Consider the following 24,723-nt stretch of genomic DNA (forward strand, 5'->3'; position numbering starts at 1 on the left):
CTAGGGAGCCAGATAATGTTTTAAGTTTGTTTTCATGTACTAACTAATTTAATATCTAGCTAATTTTAGCTGAATTTTGAACGAGTTCTGATAAAATAGCTAGTCAGTTCGCGCGTGGTAGAGATGAAACGAGGGCGGTCTGGCCCCCAGTGCCTTGGCTCTGAACAGCGCCATGCGCTACATATTTTGTTCTATACTTAAAACAGAAGTGCAGTAATCTCCTACAACCACTAGACGGCACTGCAACTTTTGTAACGGGGACAGAGCCTGGGCAAGAGGGGTTCTTGAGACAAACTCAGTTTTTATATTTGTAATTGCTCACTAGCAAGCAGAGTCATACTTTAAATAATAAAATTATTCCCTTTAAGTATTCTATTTTTTTATCTATTTAAAGAAAGCAGTGGTCCTTAAGAATAAAATGACTTCAAATTATGTGTAAAAAAAGTAACTCAGTTATCCGTGTTTTATCCATTGCTTTTTCAACATAATTTCAACTTCTTCCTCTGGAAAGGGAAGCACGTCAGCTGGTCATTTCACATAATTATAGGGATTCAATAAAATTATTTTTAAAAATGATAAAATTCATTGACTTTTTAGGTGATACAGTCAGTATTCAATGAGTTAAAAACTGTATCATACTAATATAGAAATAATATTTTTAAGCTTGCTCAGTTTTCATAATTTGATTAGATTTTATGCACATAAAAATATGTTATAACTAAAATATTAATCACAAGACATTGTTTTCTAAGATGACTCAGGAGTAGATTGTTCTTAACGATAGACTATTAGAACTAGGAGGCTGCTTGTTTCATTTTTTTCCCACAGCTGTGGGAAGTCAGGAGCGCAGAGGTCGTTATTTTTCACTAAGCAGTGTCTGAAATCCACATTTCCGTTTGCCATCTGTCAATAGTTTAGAGATACCATACACATCACACATTTCCAACAGGCAGAGAAGAATATTGCAAATTACATTTATAAAACAATTTTGAAGGTAATCGAATGTATTAGGCTATTCTTGCATTGCTATGAAAATATCTGAGACAAGGTAATTTATAAAGAAAAAAGGCTTAATTGGCTTACGGTTCTGTAGTTTTTACAAGCATAACACTGACACTGCTCAGCTTCTGTGGAAGCTTAGGGGAGCTCTTATGGTAGAAGGTGAAGTGGAGTGGGAGCAGGCATGTCACATGGAGAAAGCAGGAAAGAGAGGGAGAGAAAGAGAGAGAGAGAGTGCTGCACACTTTTAAAAGACCGGATCTCCTGAGAACTCACTCACTGTTGCAAGGAGACCACCAAGAGGATGATGCTAAACCATTCATGAGAAATTCGCTCTCATGATGTCATCGCCTCCCACCAGGCCCCACCTCCAACAAAGGGGATTACCATACAATATGAGATTTGGGCAGGGACACACATCCAAGCTACATCATCAAGTTTTTTGCTGATTGAAATATCCCATGAAGATTATGCCTCATTTCTATGTATTGAATTATTTTACGTAAATAACTAAAGTGTATATAGCACTTCAGAATTGAACAGGATACTTTCAGAGCATTGACTATGAGGAGTAATTATTACAGAGCATCTTCTATACACAGAAAAATGAATATGCATACATACACCCTTTAGCATATAAGTATATGAAAACAATTTGATATGTATAAGCTGTTGTAAAACTAAGGGTTTTACCCTAGATGGGATTTTTTTCTAAGTCATAGTACTCTGTTTTCTTCTTTCTCATACAGTATATACTTTTAAATGTATTTTGAAGGAATGAACTTTCTTGGAAACCATTGTGTTTATTCTACTTTTATTTCACATACATGAAAACAGCTTATAATTGTACTGAACACAAAATACAAACAAATACATTTTATTGCACATAAAAATATTTTAAAAGAAGTATTGAAGTATTGCACATAATAGAATTGATTAGGAAAGTCACAAACCTATTATAAGACTAGTATTATTCTAGGTTTGAACATTACAGAATATTTCCTGATAGAGATTTGCCACATCACATATTGCACATTTTCCAACACTTTTCTAGGTTTTACAAATATTCCTCATACTCTTTGCTTATGTCTTTTCTCTGTAAAACAATGTATAAAAGATTATAAAGGTAAAGAAATATGTACCATCGAAAAGGACCAGTCTATGGCTGAGGAAGTAAAAAAATAAATACATGATCATCCCATTCTTTTTGGGGAAAAATAACAAAGTAAATTGGCAAATTTCTCTAAAAAGAGAGAAATATCACAAATCTTAGTTTCATAAGCATTTGTCCACTTATAAATGCTCCCTGAGTTTAAGGGATTCAATGACTAAATACGTATGTTACCAGCCATAATTCCTTTGTTTACATTCAGTATCTAGTACCAACATCTAACTCCTTCCAATAGTGCAAAGGCATGAAGCGCTCTCACTGTTGGTAGTCATTCAGCAATAAATAGTAAGTCCATGCCTAGTTATTTCATTATTTCTGGATTCAAAATAATATAAAGTGCATCCAAATGTTTCATAGTCATTCTTCTCATTCTTGGGCATGGTTATCAGTCAACCTGTTATGCTTCCAGCTCATGGCAACGAGAGCCCACAATGAAGATTTTTCCTGGAATTTCTTCCTTTTTTCCATAGTTCTGTTTGGAAGAAAATTCCCAAGATACTACGAATTTTTTTTTTTTTTTCACAAAATCTGCATGGAAAACTTCAGACCACAGAGCAGCATCCATTGACACAGATTTCCTTGAGTTCCATTCCACAATAGTCAATAAGTGAATATGTTTCCTTATGATTTGTAAGGTTTGTTACATATCCAGTATAAATTCTTCTCACATTCCATGCTGCTGACTTCCGTGTTTTTCAGAAAAGCGCACTTCTCAGACCCTGTAAAGTTGAACCTGTCAAACAATAAAGAAACTTACAATTATTTTCAGCTCATTGCTTTCATTCAGTTACATGAGAATGAACTCAAGATGGTGACCTCTGCTTCTTTTAAATTCTCAGCAGGATACATAAGTCAAATAATCATAGACTAATTTGTAGAGACAATGGACAAGAATTGAAAAAAAAAGTATGTGGAAAAAAAATATGGGGGTAAGAGGAAAGCACGCCATTCATTTGGCTGGCATGGCACCAGAGAAGTGATTCTTGGTCATTTTTGAGTTCATAGATTTTTCAATAAATAATTTCACAAAATTATATGCATCCAACAGCCATGCATACTAGTGCATACAGCTTTAGGGGGTTTATGGTTCCTGAAGCCCATCTGTGGATATGGAACCATAGGACAAATATTAGGAATTCCTTTTCTAGAGACCTGAATTTTAATCTCGATACTTTATTAGTATTATGATCAACAACAAACTTATAAAATGATCTTCAAACATTAAATGTATTTTAACTAAAAGTAATGAAAATAGAGTATCTAATTCTGGGGCAAATTTTCTTTCAGGTCTATAGAAATTCATAATTAGGCATTGAAACTATTCTTTATTCTGTGGAGATGAAAACTGAGAAATAGTAAGAGGGATTTATTTTCCAACAACTATCTTATTAGTAAAGACTAAATGTGACATTGAAAGTGGGGTTTTGTTGCATCATCATAATATCATTAGAATATTTCCAAATGAACCAGATCTATTCCTCACATTAGAGTTTGCTGAGAAAAATTACTATAAGCATTTATTTTATGTATTATAAGTGTGGATAAAGAAAAAAGAATAATAATAAAGGCTGTCATTAAAGAATTTGAGTATACGCATTCAGAAGAGATTGTTAGAGCTCTTGAAGAGCTCAGCCTTCGTATCTAAAGTGCTTTGAAAGGAGAAAAGGAAAATGATTTTCCTGAGATGCCCGCCAGAGACTTCTGGAGACTTACCAGTTGTTAAATTCTTTGCCATTTGACCACTTCCATGGGTGACCAGGTTCCTTTTTCAGTCCAACCCAGTGTTCATCTCCACCTGCGTATCGTTTTAGAAAGTTCTTAAAGAAAGCACAAGGGAGTTGTTACATTAAACACCCTGCTGGGGAACTAGATAGTAAATCCTGTTTCTCAAAAGCTGCAACTTGAGGCATGACAGCTCATCTGACCATTGACTCATTCTATATAGGATCAGCATATTTGGATTTCTGGTCTTTGAAGCTAAGCAATCAAGTCAAATTTAAAAGACTAAAGTGAGTAAATCTCATTTTGACCTCAGGCTGATCATATGGTTCTCTGGGATGATATTTTCCTACATCTGAAATAGGTACAATATTGTTTTTTTCTTCCACTCAGAAACAGAAGGAAACCACTGATTAGCCATATTAATTAAAATAGTAATATTTTATCTTTTTTTTCATTCTTACCATGTCCTTAACAGAATCAATGACAGCGAGAGTAGCACCATGTTCAGAACAAGCATTTTGGGCTGAAGTCCAGCTCCTCTTCACAGTAGAAATAAAGTAGCATTTCCTCTGGTAGCTAATCCAGTCATCAGAGCATGAAGAAACATGGCTATCTGATGGCATTGAGAATGTGTATTGGCCTGGACAATTGTATTGGCCCACTGTGAACAGAAAAATGCTTTGTTTTAGTAACAAAAGAAATGAAATACCCATAGCATGCAAAACTAGCCTTAGGATGCTATGTCGTGCTAGGTGGTGATAAAGTAAAGGATAAAAGCTAAAAAGGAGAATTCTGAAAAGGGTATGAAGAAAGAAAGTTCTCAGGACCATATCTGATTTTCCATTGAGCCTAATCATCATTGGATGGAGGTATGAGGATGAGGGGATGTACCTTTGGCCATAATGTCAGAAAATGACAGAAATATAGAAAAATTCTGAAAATTTGGACTAGATATTTCTTTGGACTAGAAAGGGTAAAGTACATTATATATTTCAAATAAGGTTTTGAATCTGAATGCAGAGGTGGAAGAATTTGAAGATGCAGTATTTATAACACTAGGTTGGAAAGATGAAGAGAGTAACTTTTAGGGAACCAATTCAAAATACAGAAAGACATATGGCTGAGAATATCTCAAAAAATGGTAAACATTCCCATTTGTAAAAGACACAAATATATCTCGGTATAGCTGGAAGTATTGAATACTGAATCACTACTGACTCTCTGGGAACTTTTAAATATAATCTTAATTATTCAGAACTACCATTATGTGTCCTTTGATATAAAACACAAAAGACTGACCACTTCCTGATTAATCTATGACTTTAGATACGATTTTTTCCATAATCAATGAATATGAAGTTCACATTTTTTTTCCAGCTAAATAGCTATTTATTCAGAATTCAAATCAGCTCCCTTCATTCTAGATGTAAACGTCTTTTCAAATGCAATTTTATTCTACAGTAATATATAAATCATAGATACTTTAATACTTATAAAAGTATTACATTAATTATTTGAGGATTGTGGAATTATGTCTAGTATTGAGTAGGAAATTGGCCATATATGGTACATGGGATGATTCTAAATTAGCTACAATTTCTGATTAACTAGACTAAACTAATATTGATTTCAGCTGGGCATGAATGCTTACAGCTGGGAGGCTTTGAAAGAATTGATGAAGAGCAGACCCACCTGATAAGGCAATGAGAGCTATGATTAAAATGGTAATGAAGACCACATTCATTACAGCACACAGGACAGGAACTTGGAAGGATCCTTCACGATGTGTTGAGAAACGGGGGCTGGTGGCGTCATCTGGAAGGGAGAAAGTTGAGGGTGAGTTCAGGCAGACTATAGAAGGAATATGCGATATTCTTTTCAGGCATTTAAATTTAATATTTCCTATCTCCTGACATGAAATTTCTCCATCTCTTTATAGAAATTTTTCAAAAGATGTTAAAATAATAGAGGAAATGTAACAGTATTATATTCAGTGAAAGTTTTTCCATTTACCCTCTGTACAGTGGTGAAACAAAGTAAAAGCCTTTTTTTCCCAACAAGTAGTGTTTCAGTGGAAGGATTTAGAATAGGAATATGATGTTAATGATAATTGATAGTTACAAAAAACTCTAGGAGGATATCTGTTCTATAGTCTAAGTAAATAACTGAGGAAAGAGAAAAGAGAATTTTGTGATTTAGATTTTGGATTTTAATTTTGCAGGATGAGCTGTTAAGATTCTTAAAATGTGGCCCCACAAGGAGTATACAAGTCCGTGTTATGTTCTCAAACACCGAAATGTAAAATGGCTGCTTGAGTAACTGACAATGCAAAACAGTTTCAAAATAAAAAATTCAATTTTTCAATATGGATGATTTTCATAACTTAAAAAAGTTTACATAAGACATATCTTGAAACACATGTATTTTTATCCTTCAAACATTTATCTAAAGGTAAACTGGACCAAGAGATGTTGCCTTTTTTCATAGCAATTTACTGGGTACTGGTGTCAACATCAACTTTTGCTTTATCTGGAGGCTCTTTTTCCCATCACAGATCTGCACTCAGATTTTGCAAGAGAAGTCTTTACTTCGCTGCCATCTAGCTCGATTTTCTCAACTTCTCAGAGTAAATTTTCCTTTTATCACCTGTGTAGAACCATCATCGGAAGCCACCATTGCTACCCAAGGTACCAAGTTCGGAGCTCTGTCTGGTTTCACTTCACGTTATGTGAGTCAGTTGTGCTGCTTGAACTCAGTATTGCAACAGCTCTGTCTCCTCAGTGAGCACTAACACACCCCAATAACCTATGGGCTCCAGGGTCTCACTCAGACCATTGGCTCAACTGGGGAGTAAGCTTTGAGATGACTCTCAGATGATACTTTACTCCCATTAATGAGGGCTATTGTTACCCACAGTTTGACTTATCTCCTAGGTGACAAAACATTTCCCCCAACACTTTTTCTTTGGTTTCAGGTCCCGCACATTAATGGAGAAGTTGAAAATAAACCCAATTTGCTACTTATTGAATCACCCAAAGATGACGTTCAGTGCTTCTTCCTACTAATGAAGCACCTACTAGGGCAGCCTAAATTAGACATTCAAAAGAAAGTTGAAATGGTATCAGGAAAAGTTAAGAATTTCTGCATTAGGTCCTTATTTCAGCTATGCTGTCTATTTATTGAGTAGTAATTATTATTATTATTTCTTTTTGGCAACGCAACTGTGCCGTAAGTAACGGCTCACCTGGTTACCTGAAAATTTGCTTGCTTTGCATTTGTTATCCACACTAAATTTTATGTTCTTAAACACAGGATGGATTTATGAGAGGTAACTGATGTTTTTCGAGAGTAAGCTAATATAGTAGACATTTGCTTAGAAAATAATCCCTTTCTACAAGATCGTTTCAGTTCTGCTGTCTCTCACATATCCCTTTGTTACTAGATAGCTCTTGCTGACAAGTAAAGACTAATTCCTAAGTGCTAATGCTTTAGGGTACCTCATTAACCAAGGAGAAAGGAATAAATGGAAAAACTCAAATAAATTTTACAGAAATAAGGTATAAAAAATAGGCAAAATCCCAGTAACAGGAAGTAAACTAGACAGGTGGACAGAGTAGACAAACAGAAGAGAGGAAAGTTTCTGGGATGATTGTATTTTGATGGGAAACAAAGCAAAGGAAGAAAAAGTCTAAGTTCCATAGACTTTGCAGCCAGACATTGGAAGGGTTAACTAGAAGGATGAAATGGAGGAAAAAAGTCTGATAAAGACTACCAAAGCGGAAGATTGCATTTTCAGGAATGCTTTTGTGACTTTTGTTTTAGTGAATTACACATGGACACTGTAAATTTTCATCTGCTCGTATAGCTATTCTCTCAAAGATGGCAAACTTGCCCGTTTCCAGCAACGACATGATGCTGTCATGAGAACACAGGATAAGGCACGCTGAGAGCAGGCAAAGATGCAAAGGAAGGCAAACAATGTAATTGCTTATGTGGAAAATAGAATTTTTCATAAAGAGAGACAGTACTTCCTGGAGAATGTACACATGGATATGAAAAAAAAAATGATGGAGAATAACTGGGCTAGAGCAGAAAGTTTTCTAGTTAAATCTAAACACTGAGATGATATAAACTAAAGCAAAGAGAAAGATCTTTAAAGATCTTCTGAAATTAATTTTTGCAGCTTTCTCTTATCTCAGATATTCTATCTTCTTATAGATAAAGAGGGATTTACCTCTTCCCTGAAGAAGAACCTGTCTTGTCTAAAAGACAAAGCCTTACTTTCTTCCCTAACAACCATTAGATATCACATATATAGAGATTAGCAGTATATTTTCTCTACGATTATATATCATATATAGAGATTATATATCATATGTAGGGATTATATATCATATACATATCATATATAGAGTATATCTTCTATAACTACTATTATATGTCATACACAGAGATACTAGACAGTAAATATGCAATCAGATCTGACTTACTTTCTTGTCCACTCTCCGGATGCAAAGAGCTGTTCTCTGTTACGTAACAAGGATCAGAGCTCATCTTTATTCTCGAGATTCCCTAGTTAATCTGAGGTCAAGTCGATCTACAGTGAAAGTCTTTCCTGGAGCTCTTGTTCAGTCTCTGAGGCTCGGAGGCATCGGAGGGAGTTTATACTCCCTGATGAAGTCTCCACCCCCTTCCTCTTACCGCCTACTTGCTTGACTACATTGTTTCTCTTTAATTTATGCTCCAGTGGACCAGACAATGCAGAGTGTGTTGTTGTGGTGAAGTATGGGTTTTCCCTGTTGTCTGAAATGCGCTTTCTCACAACTGTAAGGTGTAGCAGGAGGAAAGTGGGATTTTCCCAGACTGTCAGACATCCTGCCCTAAATTTCTAGAAAACGCAAATAGTTTAGGAGACAGCATAATCTAAGTAAAGAATTAAAAGTTAGAGATTCCTGTCTTTGAGATAAAAATAATTTGGAGAAGGAGAGTGTAGTATTTTCCAGGAATCCTGTTCATCCATTTATTCATACATTTAACTGATATTTACTGAACACCTGCTATGCATCTGACACTGTCTGGGGCCCCAGGATTTATTGTTGAATATGAATGTTAAGATCTCTGTGCTCATGGATCTCTCTCCAGCCTGGAAGAGTTTTATTTAGAAAGCTACGAATTGGTTTTTGGAAGTGTGTCATTCACTTCTTCTCTGGCGACTAGATGTATCATGTAGTAAGAAGTTGTTTTAATGCAGGAAACAGAAAGCTTGTGGTCTGGAACTTCCTTGCTAGGCTCTAAAATTGTTTATCTTAAATTATCTGTTTCATTTATTTCCTGCTAATTTTCTTGTCACATTTTATTGTCATTTAGACTGCTTTTATGTCACCTCAGAAACATCTTCTTCAATTCTCCTCCTGTGCTCTAGGTTAGTCTTCAGATACCTCTGAGACTTCAGTCATTTGAAGTAGGATTATTATTTAAAACATTGCTGGGGTATCAGTCTCATTCAGAGAAGTAATGACAGTCAACACAAGGTGAATGCAGAAAGCTATGTGTGGGGATTTAAGGAGGGAAATAAAAATATCACTCTGATTAACAATCTTGGTGCCCAAAATTTTATTATTAATATCACTGATTTAGAATAAAGACATTCTGCTTTCAGAGTAAAGCCTTGCTGAAATGTTATGTATGGGTGGGTTGGAAGTTATCATCTAGAGAAGTTAGGTGGACCATTAGATGCATTTGTCTACCTAAGACACAAAGAGGTACACGTTGACCCTAAAGGCTCCCTTTGCTTCCATTCTATTTTCTAGTCAATTTCTTAGTCCCTTTTCCACATAGCAACTAGAACCATTGTTTTATAATTAAGTCATATCATTTTGGTGAAGCATTTAACTCCTCCCCCACTGCACTTTGAAAGGCTTCCTATCAAATGTACCGTAAAATCCAAAGACCTAATAGTTGAGAATGCTTTATACATAATATGGCCCCTGGTTACCTCTCCTACCATTTTTCCTGTTATTCAGTATCCTCTCTAACAGAAACCTCCTCCTTAAAAATGCCAAGCATCCTACCACTACAAGGCTTTTACATTTTCTCTGAAAGATTCTTTTTCCATCTCCCTGCATGTCTCGCTCTCCCTTAAACCGACTCACTCTTCAGCTGCCACCTGCTCAGAGAAATTGTCAGTTGCTGTTATATGTAAAATAGAACCTCCCACTCTGCCTCTACAGATCGCTGTAAATATCTGATATTATATCATGGTTTATTATCTGTTTCCCTTACTAGACTGTAAGCTGCTTGAGGGCAAGGGCTTTGACTTGTCTCCTCTGTGCCTCTAACACCTGCCATAGTAACTGGAATCTAGTATGTATTCCATGCCGTTACTGAATGAGTGAATGAATGAAAAATACGTACAAAACTCTAAAAGTTATAAAATATGGAGTACTATTTATTTGGGGTTTTTAGGATTGTTTGGTTGAGAAGTGTATGACCTTAGACTGCTACATGCAAAGAACAAGGTAATACATAGGGACAGATGTGAGGTCATTTATATAGGTCGTCAGGCATGGTCTTGTTGAGGAGGTCATAGGTGGAATTAAATAAAAATGAGAGGAAAGATTTAACCATTGAAAATCTGAGAACAGAAAGAACAAGAGCTAGAACACACTCTATAAAACAAAAAGAAGTTTCGCTTCTTTAAGGAAAAGAAAGAAGGTCTGTGCAGTGAGCCAGTAGTGCCTCGGGAAATTTACCATACAAGTCCACTGAGTTTTGGCTTTGTTACCTGTAAACTAAAAATATAATATCCAATGTATAAGGTTTCTATGAAGAAAAATTATGAATTCTAAATTTTTTTAACATAGTATTTGGTACACATTATGCATTCAATGATATGTAAGGGAGTGACAGTCTGATACACGTCATGAAAAGAGAAAGTTCCTCATTCGATGTAAGGCATTCAGAGATAATAACTGAGAAGTCACAGCATAATTGCTGATGTAATGTGTCTCTTCTCCGTCTGAGAAAGAGACAGAGGAAATTGCAGTCTCCTACAACCACCTCTAACAGGTTTCATGATACTAAGACTCATGGGCTCAAGGTTTCTTGCTTCTTCAACCGTAATCAAGTTAATGGATGCGTGTACACACACAAACACACACACATATACACACACACACATATATACATGCACACTTTTTTATATATGTTACATATAATATATATTTTGCATATATGCCCTAAGCCACAGAAAAATGATACCTAGAAATCTTATTTTGAGAAAATATTTTTAAACATTATGACATTGATCAAAATCTATTAACTTTATTTTACAGTCATTTTTCGCTTCTTTTTTTTTTTTTTTTTTATGATGGAGTTTTATTCTTGTTGCCCAGGCTGGAATGCAGTGGTGTGATCTCTGCTCGCTGCAACCCTGCAACCTCTGCCTCCCGGGTTCAAGCGATTCTCCTGTCTCAATCTCCTGAGGATCTGGGATTACAGGTGTCCACCCCCACACCCGGCTAATTTTTGTATTTTTTTTTTTTTAGTAGAGACAGGGTTTCACCATGTTGGCCAGGCTGGTCTCAAACTCCTGACCTCAGATGATCCTCTTGCCTCCGCCTCCCAAAATGCTGGTATTACAGGCATGAGCCACCGCTCCTGGCCCTTCTCTGCTTTTTTTTAATGGGGACAGCCCAAGTATTTTGTTGAAATCAGTACTTGGGTGCGTGGGAGGAGGCAGCCACTGCAAGAAAAAAGTAGCCAATGTACCAAGCATATAGTTGTCAGTGGCCTCCTGGATATCCACTGGGCCTCATGCTGATCAAGGTCTTCTGCAAGAGCCTGAATTTGTTGAAAAATTAACTTTTTCTTCATTTATCTTCCCTCCCTCCCACAATTCTTTCTATTTTTCTTAAGTGTAAGAAATCTCTTTTAATTTGAGAAAGCAATCAATTTAAACTCACAGTGAATAGTGGTTGCTTGGCATTGTCCTAGCTGACACCTGTTGTTAATTTTTAACAACATGTAATTATTAACACCATGCTATTTCAGTAATTATGAAGAGTATGCTATTTCACTTGTGAGAATGTCCTCTTAGGTACAATAAACTATATGCCCATGGTAGTAATCAATACTTGTTAAGCCAAAGGAACGTATCTCTACATGTGAAATTCCAGAGAAAAACAAAGCAAAGTGTAGAGGGTCAAGATGCAGTGTGGGAGAGATTTGGGGGTCAGAGGGGTTCTTCAGTACCCCTTATTTATCAAAACACGGAAGCAAAGTTCTTGTGGTCAGCCCTGATGGGTTTAGTTCTTTAAAAAAAAAGAAAGAAAGAAAGAAAGAAACACATGAAGAAACAAATCTTGTGCAAACAAACCCTTTTCAACTTCTTTATAAAACACAGATGGCAATAATACATAACTTTCCATTTTTAGGGAGACATTTTATGTGTCGTCTTTCATAAATGATATGTTAAAAAAGTAGGTGATATTTTTTAGGGCAGAGATTATCATTCACATTTCATAGTGTAGCTGAGAAACTGAGGCTTAGAGAAATTAGTGTGGGGACAAAGTTGGCAAAAGTCATTCAGAGCACCAGCACCCAATGCAGCTTTCCTTCCGGTGTGACCTTATATGTAGAATCCGGGGTGAGACGTCAGACAGGAAATAAAGATGAGGTAATATGAGCTAGATGCAAAGTGTGCAGAGAAGGTGGCGTACACTGTGCTTATCAGACAGCTGCACCAGCAGGATGCTTTTGGGTACATGTGAAAAGGGACCACAGACTTCCGACCTTAGACAATTTCCGGAGACAACCTGCTCATCTTTTTGGTTTTTTTTTCTTTCCTTTCAATGGGTGATTTAGGTTTCTGAATGGCTTTAATCTTGTTGTGAATCAAAACTTCAATTTAGAATGCATCATCCTCTTTCAAATTAATACAAATTACTCAAATTGGTAAAACTTATTTTTAACCTGCAGGTGCCTGTGTGTTTTTGAATTGTTTACCGTAAAGGGTCAATGAAGGTAACCATGAGTAAATGGGGGATTTCCAGTTTTAAACACTTTCCAACCTTCTCTCCTCTTCAAGTCTTTGAACTTTCTAATTTTCCTCTTCAATGGAACGTCTGAAATACAAAAAATGACCTTGGAAAGTGTGAGCTGGCATTTTCTTCTTTTTGGCTTGAGATGGTGAAGGTAAAATATAGTGCTTGTGTACACATAAACTTGGACTCTGAAAAATCTGATATATTATATTGTCATACTGGATTGTTTGCCAAATGAAAGGTTTAGGTTAAAAATTCCATAGGAAGAAAATAAATTTATTCAGGCTGCAGTGGCAGCAGACATTTCTCAGGAGAGTAAGAGGAAATGGGTAGAAACTGAAGACAGAAATAAGCTAATACATTATATCATTGCAGTATTCTAAATGTGTGACAATTAATTGAATCTAAAGAAGAACGGGTATGTGCAAAACACTGAAAAGAGCTAGTGAAATGATTCTGATAACAGAAAATGTGAAGGTGATAAAGAGGAAATAGCTAAAGATGACTGAACTACTCAGAGTAAAAAAAAAAAAAAGTGTTCCTTAACTAGCCAATATTTTCATAGGTTGTATTAACCGAAATAAATTTATGCTTTCCAGTTTTTCCCAATGTGATATACAAATCATTCCCAAGCATAGATGCAACCACGTCTTCATCATCCTTTAACAGGTATACAATTTATGCACCTGTTATTTTGTTTTCCATGCCAACACCATATATTCTCTTCTGATCAGCTGTCAAAATACGGCCCCATCTGTTGCACATGTTAATTAAATTCTTATTTTTTTCTCTTAAAAGGAGTCTACTTATGTGATGCCTCACAATCTCTCTTACTAATATTCATCAGAAATCTTCATTGAAAAATAATGAAGTGTTTGGTCTTATAAAATGAGTTTGTCAGTGTTTCCATACCTACTATTTTCTGAAAAAGTTTGTGTATGTTTGTTGTTATTATTGCTTTGAATTTTTAAAAGCGTTGACTTGTGAAATAACCTGGACCTGGACGTACTTTTTGTTGTTTATTTTGCTTTTTTAAAAAAGTATTTTTGTTTTTTTAATGGCAACTTTGGTTTTTTAATAGATATGAGGCTGTTTTCTGTTTCTCGTTGTGACAGTATTATTAAGTAGTACTTCCAAGTGTTTGGAAGTTGTTAAATTTATTGGTTTATTGTCTGCTTTCATTATCGTTTTAATGTCTACACAATAACTAGTAACAGTTCCTCTTTCATTTCTGATACTGAGAATTTGTAGGCTATTTCAATCTCTTTCTTTTATCAGCCTAGCTAGGAAATTGTACAGTATTTTTAAAGAGATAGTCTTTTAATTTGTTTCTTTCCTCTCTGCTTTCAGTTTTTTCTTTTTTGTGCTCTTATCTTTATTATTAGCTTCTTTCTGCTTTCTTAGGATTGAATTTGTATTTTTTGAGTTTTTAAGGGTAAGTTTAGATTATTGATTATAGAATTATTTTCTTTTATAATTATATGCAACACGGAGATTAGCAAACTATGGCCTGTGGGCCAAATTCCTCCTGTTACTTCTTTGAGTAAATAAAGTTTTATTGGAATACAGCCATGCCCACTTGTTTACATATTGTCTATTGCTGTTTTGGGGCTAGAAGATCAAAAAGGAGTTTTGTGATAAAGGTTATATGTCCTGCAACACCTAAAATATTTACTCTCCCGCTGTTTACCACACACACGCAAAAATGTGTGGCTGGCTGATTTAAAGCCAGAACATTCACTCCAAAAATTTTTTTAAACCTCTTCCCCCAATTTTCATTGTTATGTTTTTATTACTGTTCAACTGAGAATATTTTCTAATTTCTTTATGATTTGACACATGCATTATCTAGAAAAGAGTTGCTTAATTTGCAAATATGTGTTTTTTCGATTTTGGTCAAAGAACACACTGAGATTTATGTATAGCTAAGTACATGGTTTATCTTAAACGCATGTGGTATGCCCATTCAGGAAAAAAGGGGCAATCTGAAGTTGTTGGGTGTATTGCTCTGTACACATAAATTAGACCAAGGTGATTGATGGTGTTGTTCAAAACTTCTATGTCTTTACTGATATTTTGGTCTGGTTATTCTATCAATTATTCATAAAGGAATGTTAAAATACCCTTTGTTTATCATAGAATTGTCTATTTCTTCATTAAAATTGGTCAAAAATTCTTTAACAGATTTTAAGGCTATGTTGTTAAACATATTCGTATCTAAAATGTTTCCGACTCTGATGCATTACCCTTTTAGATTCTGCAATATTTTCTGAACATATATTTAAAATATATTAATGTTTTTGTTTTAGTTCCCAATGGCCCGTTAGACTCAGACTAGAACTCTCTTAACTTCTGTGGATGGTAGTTGTGATGGTTAATCTTCTGTGTCAACATGACTGGATCATGGGGTGCCAGGATATTTGGCTAAACATTATTTGTGGGTGCATCTGTGAGGGTGTTTCTAGATAAAATTAACCTGTAAATCTGGACTTGGTAAAGCTGTTTGCCTCCCCAGTGTGAACGGGCATTATTTAATCTACTGAGGGCCTGAATGGAAAAAAAAAAAAAAAAGGGTTAAGGAAGGCAGAATTCACACCTTCCTGACTGACTGCTTGAACTAGAATATTAATCTTCTGCTTACCGTAGCTTCTCTGGTTCTTGGGCCTTCAGATTTGAACTGAATTACACCACTGGCTTTCCAGGGTCTTCAGAAAATGCCATGTAAATATATATTTTTTTAGTTTGCATTGTTTCCACTAATGGTCAGAAAACGGGTGTGTCTGTTCCAAGAATCACATGCAGACACAAGAGCCACCAAGGAGGGAGCAGTAAATAACTGTACAGAACAGAACCAGTAAGATTATCTATCTATCTGAGAGAGATAGATATATAAGATACATGTATATATTTTAGTAAATGAAGTTTTATCATATACATATAACTTCATTTACTAAAAGAGGTGACAGGAGGAATTTGGCCCACAGGCCACAGTTTGTACATGTATATGCAATATATAGTGAACCCTGACCAATACAGTGGTACATATCTCATTTCTTTTTTTTTAGCTTTTGTTGCGTTGCAGTGAGACTGTCCCTTGTCCTGCACATGCCTGTTTCAGAGGCCAGCCTGGGTATTTTATAATGTTTGAACCCATTCTCTGGCTCTTTTCTTTCTGGGATTCTTGTTTTGTTGTTCTTGTTGTTGTTGTTGTTGTTTTGTTTTTTTTGAGACAGAGTCTCGCTCTGTCACCCAGGCTGGAGTGCAGTGGTGCGATCTCTGCTCACTGCAAGCTCCGCCTCCTGGGTTCACACCATTCTCCTGCCTCAGCCTCCCGAGTAGCTGGGACTGCAGGCGCCCGCCACCATGCCCAGCTAAATTTTTTGTATTTTTAGTAGAGTTGGGGTTTCACTGTGTTAGCCAGGATGGTCTCCATCTCCTGACCTCGTGATCTGCTCGCTTTGGTCTCCCAAAGTGCTGGAATTACAGGTGTGAGCCACCATGCCTGGCCCTTTCTGGGATTCTTATCTCTTTCTGTGGTAACTACTATATTAGTCAGGGTTCTCCAAAGAAACAGAACCAATAGGATAGATAGGTAGGTAGGTAGATAGATAGATAGATAGATAGATAGATAGATAGATAGATAGATAGATAGATAGATAGATAGACTTTATATTTATCTTTCATGACACATAAAATTAACCATCACAGTACCATTTTCTTTATTCTTTCATCATTTTTGAAAATGGTTTTTTCAACACTTCACCCCAGATTTTGCCCATTGAACTTCCTTACCACATTTATACTAAAGCCAATCTTTTCACATGTATCTCCCAGGCAGTGAATTCACTTGGTAGGACACTGAGGTAGGCATATTCCTAGATGTGGAATTCCTCAGGCAGGCAACCTTGATTTGATGATTCCCTATCAATCTTGACAAACATTTTTAGAACTGCACTGCATTCTAAGGCTTGTACACTCAACCTATTTTCCTTCCTCCTTTTCCTCACATGGTATAATATGAAAGCTCTACCCTCCTTTTCTGGAGTCTTCTCATTTTTCTCGGCTGTGTTTTGTCTAATAAATATGTTGCATGTCTAATTCTTTATTGAAGTCTGCTTCTCAGGGGACCCAAAGTAACACACTTTGTCTGGTTTGTATAGTTAGAAAAATTGTAGAGTTTTTATCGGAAATTTATCACTCATCCTGCAGTATGCCTGGAGGCAGAGCTGTAATGTCACTGGGAAACTCATCTTCATGCTGATAATTTCTCCAAGTTGTGATTATTTTCCACATACAACTATTTTAATTGCTCTTATTAAGTCTTTAGATTACTTGGGTTTTTTGTTTGTTTTTGTTTTTGTTTTTTGTATTTTTGTCTAGATGACTTCTTTTTTTTTTTTGAGGCAAACTCTTCCTCCTGGGTTCATGCCATTCTCCTGCCTCAGCCTCCCAAGTAGCCGGGACTACAAACACCCGCCAACACTCCCGGCTAATTTTTTGTATTTTTAGTAGAGACAGGGTTTCACCATATTAGCCAGGACGGTCTCAATCTCCTAACCTCGTGATCCGCCCGTCTCGGCCTCCCAAAGTGCTGGGATTACAGGTGTGAGCCACAGTGCCCGGCCTATATGACATATTTCTAATCAATAAGTGTGTGGGTCTGTGTGTGTGTCTGTTGGGGCAAAGGGGAAATACTGGTAACACTACCATATAGAGGCAGAAATTTATTCATCGTTTCTTAATGTTCAACTTGTTACTTCTTACACACTAAGATTCCTCTTTAGGCTGGTTCCATTTACTTTTCTTTGCATTTGAATAATACGAATGACTTCAACTGCAAATAAAAACTTCTGTGTCAGTTGACTAAAACAATAAAGAATCACAATCACTTAAGAAAGTCAGAAGTAAGGGATCTCTACAATTATGATGCATGTGGATGTACATACCCGATAATTGACTCACCATGATTTAAACATTATTATCTCGTTGTAGGTTGAGAGGTGGTGATTTCAGCACTTCAAGAACCCAGGAGTTGTCTTTCTATTTTGCTATTCTTATTAGTTGGCATCATTTCTGCTAATAATTACAAAATGACGTGTCCGTTCCAAGAATCACAGGCAGACACAAGAACAACCAGTAAGGAAGACATAAATAACTGTATATAACTCATATTCTAATTGTTAGAGTATTTTCCTTCAGGTTCTTCACACATGAACCAGAACCTTTAGCAATCTCAATGTTCTAGTCTAGATACGGCATAATTCCAAGAAAGCTTATTCTTGGAGAATCTATCCAATTCCTCTTTATCAGGGACTGTCAAGTATAGAATAATCAAGTTCAAATTATCTTAATTGTTCAATTTTTTTAACCTTAAAATGAGATAACATGTATACTTATCACATAAAATAGTTGCAAGAGTTTAATGAGCTCATACTTCAAAAACACTTAATATAATGTATGGTTGAAAGTTGGTGCTCAACCAATGTTAGCTACAAATGCTAGCCTTACTGGCTTTTTATAACCCAGTTGCTAGCATAGAATTGATATCACCATGGTTATCTGGACCAGTTAGGATTTGTCTTCTGAGTTACAGGATGGAAACTACTGCTCTTGAAACACCAGGGCCACATGAAAAATGGCGAGCATCTAAATAGATTCCAATTTCCATTAGGAAAGGTGAAAGAAATAATAGCAGGCTGGCTATGAAATCAACACAGTCTCTAACAATTATTGTAAAATATTTGCCAAAAAGAAATCTTTGTTACCGATCTTCATATTCAAGCTCTGGAACTTTATGTCCCTAACTCTCATTTGTCTTAATCTCCTAACAGGAAATTTTAAAACCACATCAGATGACTTGAAACTTAAAAGGAAAAAGAAAAAAGTGCCATTGTCCAAACACCATAGAGAGGTTTTCTATGAAGTAAAGTCTAGAGAAGTGGGTGGGGAATAGCAGAATCAGATAAAGAGGAAACAAAATGGAACCAGTGCACATCAGTAGTAACAGCTTCAAAGGGAGAAGGCCTAAGAGATACGTTCTGGTTGCAAGTTGTGGAGACTCAGGCTAGAAATCATAGAGGAATGTGATTTGAAAATTGAGTGCTACTAATGCATAAAATTAGATAAGTAATTGCATTTCACTGAATTGCACTAATTCATTTGATATTCAACCAATATTTAATGCACACTTACATTGTTCCAAACACTGAAATAAATATGTATTAAAGCTCCAGTATTGAGCAAAGCAATGAAGCTATTCTTTTAGGGAGTGAGCGGTCTAGCAAATAGGACACACAATGAGTAATTAAGTCTTCTCTCCTTTTTTTCTTGGTCAGTCTAGTCAAAGTTTTAACAGTTTTGTTAATCTTTGAAAACAGTAACTTTTGGTATCACTGATTCTCTTCATTGCTTTTCTATTCTGTAGTTTGCTTATTTTCTCTTAAATTTTCATTACTTTCTTTCCTCTTGCTTTTGGTTTAGTTTGCTCCTCTTTTTTCAGTTTTCTTAAGGTGGAAGTTCAGGTTATTGATTTTGTTACTGGTGGTGAATCTGTACAGGTTTGCAGCAACCTCAATTTTTGCCTCCTCAGAAGAAAGAAATTGACCAAGGGGCATAAGGCAGAAGGAGAGACCAAGGCAAATTTTAGAGCAGGAGTGAAAGTTTAATAAAAAGTTTTAGGACAGGAATGAAAAGAAGTAAAGTACACTCGGAAAAGGGCCCAGCAGGCTACTTGAGAGATCAAGTGAACTGTTTGAGCTTTGACTTAGGGTTTTATACACTGGTATACTTCCAGGTCTTGTGTCCCTTCTCCCCTGATTCTTCCCTTGGGCTGGGCTGTCCGCATGTACAGTGGCCTGCTAGCACTTGGGAGGGGAGCATACACAGTGTATTTACTGGAGTCGTATGCATGCAACTTGAATCATTCTTCCCTTACCAGTTGAATGCCCCTAGAAGGCCATGTACCAGTTGAACTCTGCCATTTTACCACTTAGTGTGCATGCTTGAGCCCACTCGTCCAAGTCCTGAGATCTTATTGGGAAGCTAATCAGCAGTTTCAGGTTTTTCTATTGGGAGACTGCCTTTCCCTAGCGCTAGCTGCAACCAATTATTTTTGGAGGGACAGTGTAACAACTGCCTGACCATCGCCTGACATTCCTGGTCGAGTGGAGGACCTCTCCCACCCTTCTCATGTCTGCCTGAACACCTACTGTAACAATTTGAGATCTATCTTTCTTTAAATATAGGTGTTTATTGCAGTATATTTTCTTCCGAGCACTGTTTTCACTGCATCCTATAAATTTTGGTATGTTGTGTGTTTATTGTCATACAATCCAAAGTCTAATTTCCCATGTGATTCCTTCTGTGACCCTTTGGTTATTTAGAAGTTTGCCATTTAATTTTCACATATATATGAATTTGCCAAATTTCTTTCTCTTACTGATTTCTATTTTCATTTTCATTGTGGTCAGAGAACATACTCAGCATGATCTCCATCATTTTAAATTAAGACATTTTTAAACTTGCTTTGAGCTAACATATGGTCAACCTGGAAGATTTTCCATATCCACTTAAAAGAAATGTGTTTTTGCCTGTTGTTAAGTGTCCTATAGATGTCTGTTAAGTCTAATTGATTTGTAGCGTTGTTCAGGTCTTCTATTTCCTTGTTGATCTTGTGAAAAGAAAATCTCAAGACTCCAAACCCACTATGCCAAAGGAAAAATCAAGTACAGGAACTGAGTCATGCAAAAACTGCCTTCCTTTTGTTACCAAACCAATAGCTGTAATTTCCCATGCTTACTTTATCTTATGTGAAATGTAGATTTACTGAGTGTAAAAGGAATGCATAACTGATTGTTCCTGTTACCTCTCTCACATATAAAATGTGGATCGAATGAATGCTAACCAAGGCCTCACAAGAATGTAACCGCTTGCTTGGTTGCTTACCCTAGCCTGCTTTTTTTTTTTTTTTTTTTTGGAGTCTTGCTCTGTCGCCCAGGCTGGAGTGCAGTGGTGCGATCTCAGCTCACTGCAAGCTCCGCCTCCCGGGTTTACGCCATTCTCCTGCCTCAGCCTCCCGAGCAGCTGGGACTAAAGGCGCCCCCTACCGTGTCCGGCTAAGTTTTTCTATTTTTAGTAGAGACAAGATTTCACCCTGTTAGCCAGGATGGTCTCCATCTCCTGACCTTGTGATTCGCCCACCTTGGCCTCCCAAAGTGCTGGGATTACAGGCGTGAGCCACCGCGCCCGGCCTTTTTAAAAAAATCTCTCCTCTTTCCCCTCCTGTTCTCTTTTCCTCCTTTAAATATTGAAGTCCTCCAAACCTTCTTTGGAAAAAGCACATGTCACAGATCTTACTGTAACTTGTGTTTCTTTTTCCCAGAAGCATCCTCGACCTTAGCAAAATAAACCTCAAAACTGATTGAGACTTGCCTTAGTCATTTAAAATTTTTTTTTTGGTTTACATTTTCGTAAACGTGAGGGAATTCTGAGTGGGGTTTGGCCCTCGACCTGTGGCGACTCTTTCATTGGTGCCTGGTACTGGGGTGGGCTATCTTTATTGGTTTGAGAGGAAAAGTATGCTGAGGTCTGGGGTCTTCTCCCTCCAGAGATCCCTGGTCTCCTAAAGATTTTTGTTGCAATCTGAGGTGTATTTCTGCTGCAGGACTCCTTTTTTGGGATTTTCTTCTGCTTCTGTGGTGACAGAAAGCGGTCTTCAGCATGGATTCCATCTGCAGGTAAAGAGATGGTTTGGGGTTTCATTTTGGGATTTAGTAGCTGAAGGACAAGATCTGTTGTCAGCTAGTGGTAACTTTTCCTTATGCTGAGAGATATTGAGTATATGTAAATTGTGTGATCTTTTAAAAAATTTCTCTGGACTTTTTTTTTATGGTGGGGGGGAGTGTTGATTCATCTTCTGTTAGATTTGACCAACTCCTGGCCATCTCTAATGTTGACTGAAACTCCCACAGCTGCAGAAAGTCAATTTTCCACCTCTAAGAAACCTGATTGGTTAAGAAAGATAAAAAATTTGAGTATCTGAGAATTTCATCTGCATGACAAAGTCTCTCAAAGCTTGCTAGCCAAGCTTCTGCCTTTCTTTCCCTCATCACCTTTGTTGTCACTAAATCTGACTTAGCAACATAACCTGGTTTTGGCCACGGCCTGATTCTGCATTCTTTACTGCAGCTTCTTAATCTTATTGTTGGGAAGGTCTTCATTCTGAAGTCTCCTGTGTGTACAGATTAAATAAATTTGTATGCCTTTTCTCCTATTAATTAATCTGCCTCATACCAGTGATTTTTAAGCAAAACTTTAGTGGGCCAATGGCCATGGCCCCCGTGATAGTGCAGTAAAAAGAACTCAAAGCTGTTCTTCATTTCTGGAAGCTGCTGAGAAGAGAACCCAGGAACCTGATCTGTTGGCAAAAGGATAAAGTACCCACCAGGCACCTGGACTCTGTGCACTCTGGTGAGCAGATGGTAAAAATCACTGTCTCCTCTGGAAGGTTTTGGTTAACGAGAAAAAAGGATTTGTGTGATAACTCTTAGATTGTAGTGACTCTGGTGCACTTTTGGTACTTTGTGTAGCATCTGAACCTTAAAAAGGCATTTGGATTGGGTCCCTATTGAATCTGAGTATGCCACCGACAATAAAAAATGATTTCAGAGATCTCTTATTCTAAACAATTAATAAAAAGGTTGAATTAAAATTAGGATACATAGTAACGTCATGGCTAGCCTTGAGACTTCTGTGACCTAAAAATTAAAATCCTTTGCAAGCTCAAAACTCTGCTTGCTCTAGTATTCTTCTGGGAAGAACAACAGAGACCACCCCATGCTATAATCCAATAGCTAAGGCTCTGTCCTTTCACCACAGTGGCTTGGCTTCAACTCCCAGTCAGAGTATGAGTCTTCTTTGGTTTGATATATGGGTGACTTTTGTAATTTCTTTTTTAGAAAAATTTTATTGTAGGTTCAGCAGTACATGTGCAAGTTTTTTTTATGTAGGTAAATTGTATGTCATGGGGGTTGGGTGTACAGATTGTGTTGTCACCCAGGTAATTAGTATAATACCCAATAGGTAGTTTTTTGATCCTCACCCCTTTCCACCCTCCACCCTCAAGTAGCCCTGATATCTATCATTTCCTCCTTTGTGTTGTCCATGTATAATTGATATTTTAGCTCCCGTTTATAATTGAGAATAAGCAGTATTTGATTTTCTGTTTTTGAGTTAATTTGCACAGGATAATGGCCTCCAGTTCCATCCATGTTGCTGCAAAGAACATGATCTCATTCTCTTTTATGGCTGTGTAGTATTCCATGGTGTATATGTACCACATTTTATTTATTCAGTCTACCATTGATGGGCATTTAGGTTGATTCCATGTCTTTGCTATTGTGAATTGTGCTGTGATGAACATATGTGTGCATGTGTCTCTATGATAGAATGATTTATATTCCTTTGGTTATATAGCCAGTGTGATGGCTAATATTGAGTGTCAACTTGATTGGATTGAAAGATGCAAAGTATTGTTATTGGGTGTGTCTGTGAGGGTGTTGCCAAATGAGATTAACATTTGAGTCAGTGGACTGGGTGAGGCAGACCCACTTTCAATCTGGGCAGGCACCATCTAATAAGCTGCCAGCACAGCTAAAATAAAGCAGGCAGAAGAAGATGGAACGACTTAACTTGCTGAGTCTTCTGGCCTTCATCTTCCCCCTGTGCTGGATGCTTCCTGCCCTCGAACATCAGACTCCAAGTTCTTCAGCTTTTGCAGTCTTGGACTTACACCAGTGGTTTTCCAGGTGCTCTCAGGCCTTCAGTCACAGACTGAAGGCTGCACTGTCAGCTTCCCTACTTTTGAGGTTTTGAGACTCCACCCACCTCGGCCTCCAAAAATGCTGGGATTACAGGCATGAGCCACCACACCTGGCCATTGTTGAGCCTTTGTTGGCCTGAAGTTTTCCCTTGTGTCTCTACCAGATTTTGGTATCTGGGTGATACTGGTCTCATAAAATGAGTTAGGGAGGAGTCCCTCCTTTTAAATTTTTTGGAATACTTTCAGTAGGAATGGTAGCAGCTCTTCTTTATATATCTGATAGACTTCAGCTGTGAATCCATATGGTCCTGGGCTTTTTGTCGTTGATAGGCTGTTTATTACTCAATCAATTTTGGAACTCATTATTGTTCTGTTCAGGGACTTGTTTTTTTTTTATTATTTATTTATTTTATTATTTGTTGTTTTTTTTTTTATTATTTCAGTGGGGTCAATGGTAATGTCCCCTAAGTCATTTGATTATTTAGATCTTGTCTCTTCATTGTTTATTAGTCTAGCTAGTGGTCTATTAATCTTATTTATTCTTTAAAAGAAACAACTCATGGATTTGTTGATTTTTGTATGGTGTTTCAGGTTTCAATTTCCTTCAGTTTCACTTCCAGATTTTCTTTGATTTTTGGTTATTTCTCATCTTCTGCTAACTTTGGGGTTGGTTTGCTATTGCTTATCTAGTTCCTCCAGTTGTTTTGGTAGTTTGTTAATTTGATATCTTTCTAATGTTTTCATGGTGTTTAGTGCTACAAACTTCTCTTTTAAAACTGCCTTAGCTGTGTCCCAGGGATTATGGTATGTCGTATCATTGTTCTCATTAATTTCATAGAATTTCTTGATGTTTACCTTAATTTCATTATTTACCCAAAAGTTATCCAGGAATAAGTTGTTTGATTTTCATGTAGTTATGTGGTTTTGAGCCATATTTTCTTGATATTGATTTACATGTCTGTTGTGGT

At 36.7% G+C, this 24,723-nt stretch overlaps 1 protein-coding gene across 2 annotated transcripts; it reads right to left on the reverse strand.

Moving 5' to 3' along the window:
* Positions 1-1,796: 1,796 nt before the first annotated feature.
* On the reverse strand, positions 1,797-8,536 carry CD69 (CD69 molecule). 2 transcript variants are annotated; one of them, XM_011983317.1, is made up of 5 exons: positions 8,383-8,536; positions 5,585-5,707; positions 4,354-4,553; positions 3,884-3,987; positions 1,797-2,903 (listed from the first exon to the last, which is right to left on the reverse strand). In XM_011983317.1, the coding sequence occupies exons 1-5, from the start codon at positions 8,444-8,446 to the stop codon at positions 2,792-2,794; spliced, it is 603 nt and encodes a 200-aa protein (XP_011838707.1). In that variant the 5' UTR covers positions 8,447-8,536; the 3' UTR covers positions 1,797-2,791. The 2 variants fall into 2 exon arrangements, with proteins under 2 accessions (XP_011838707.1, XP_011838708.1); XM_011983318.1 differs by having other exon boundaries at positions 2,818-2,889; positions 3,880-3,987; positions 8,383-8,527.
* Positions 8,537-24,723: the final 16,187 nt, after the last annotated feature.

The sequence above is a fragment of the Mandrillus leucophaeus genome, unplaced genomic scaffold (assembly GCF_000951045.1).
Source record: "Mandrillus leucophaeus isolate KB7577 unplaced genomic scaffold, Mleu.le_1.0 Scaffold249, whole genome shotgun sequence".
NCBI lineage: Eukaryota > Metazoa > Chordata > Mammalia > Primates > Cercopithecidae > Mandrillus > Mandrillus leucophaeus.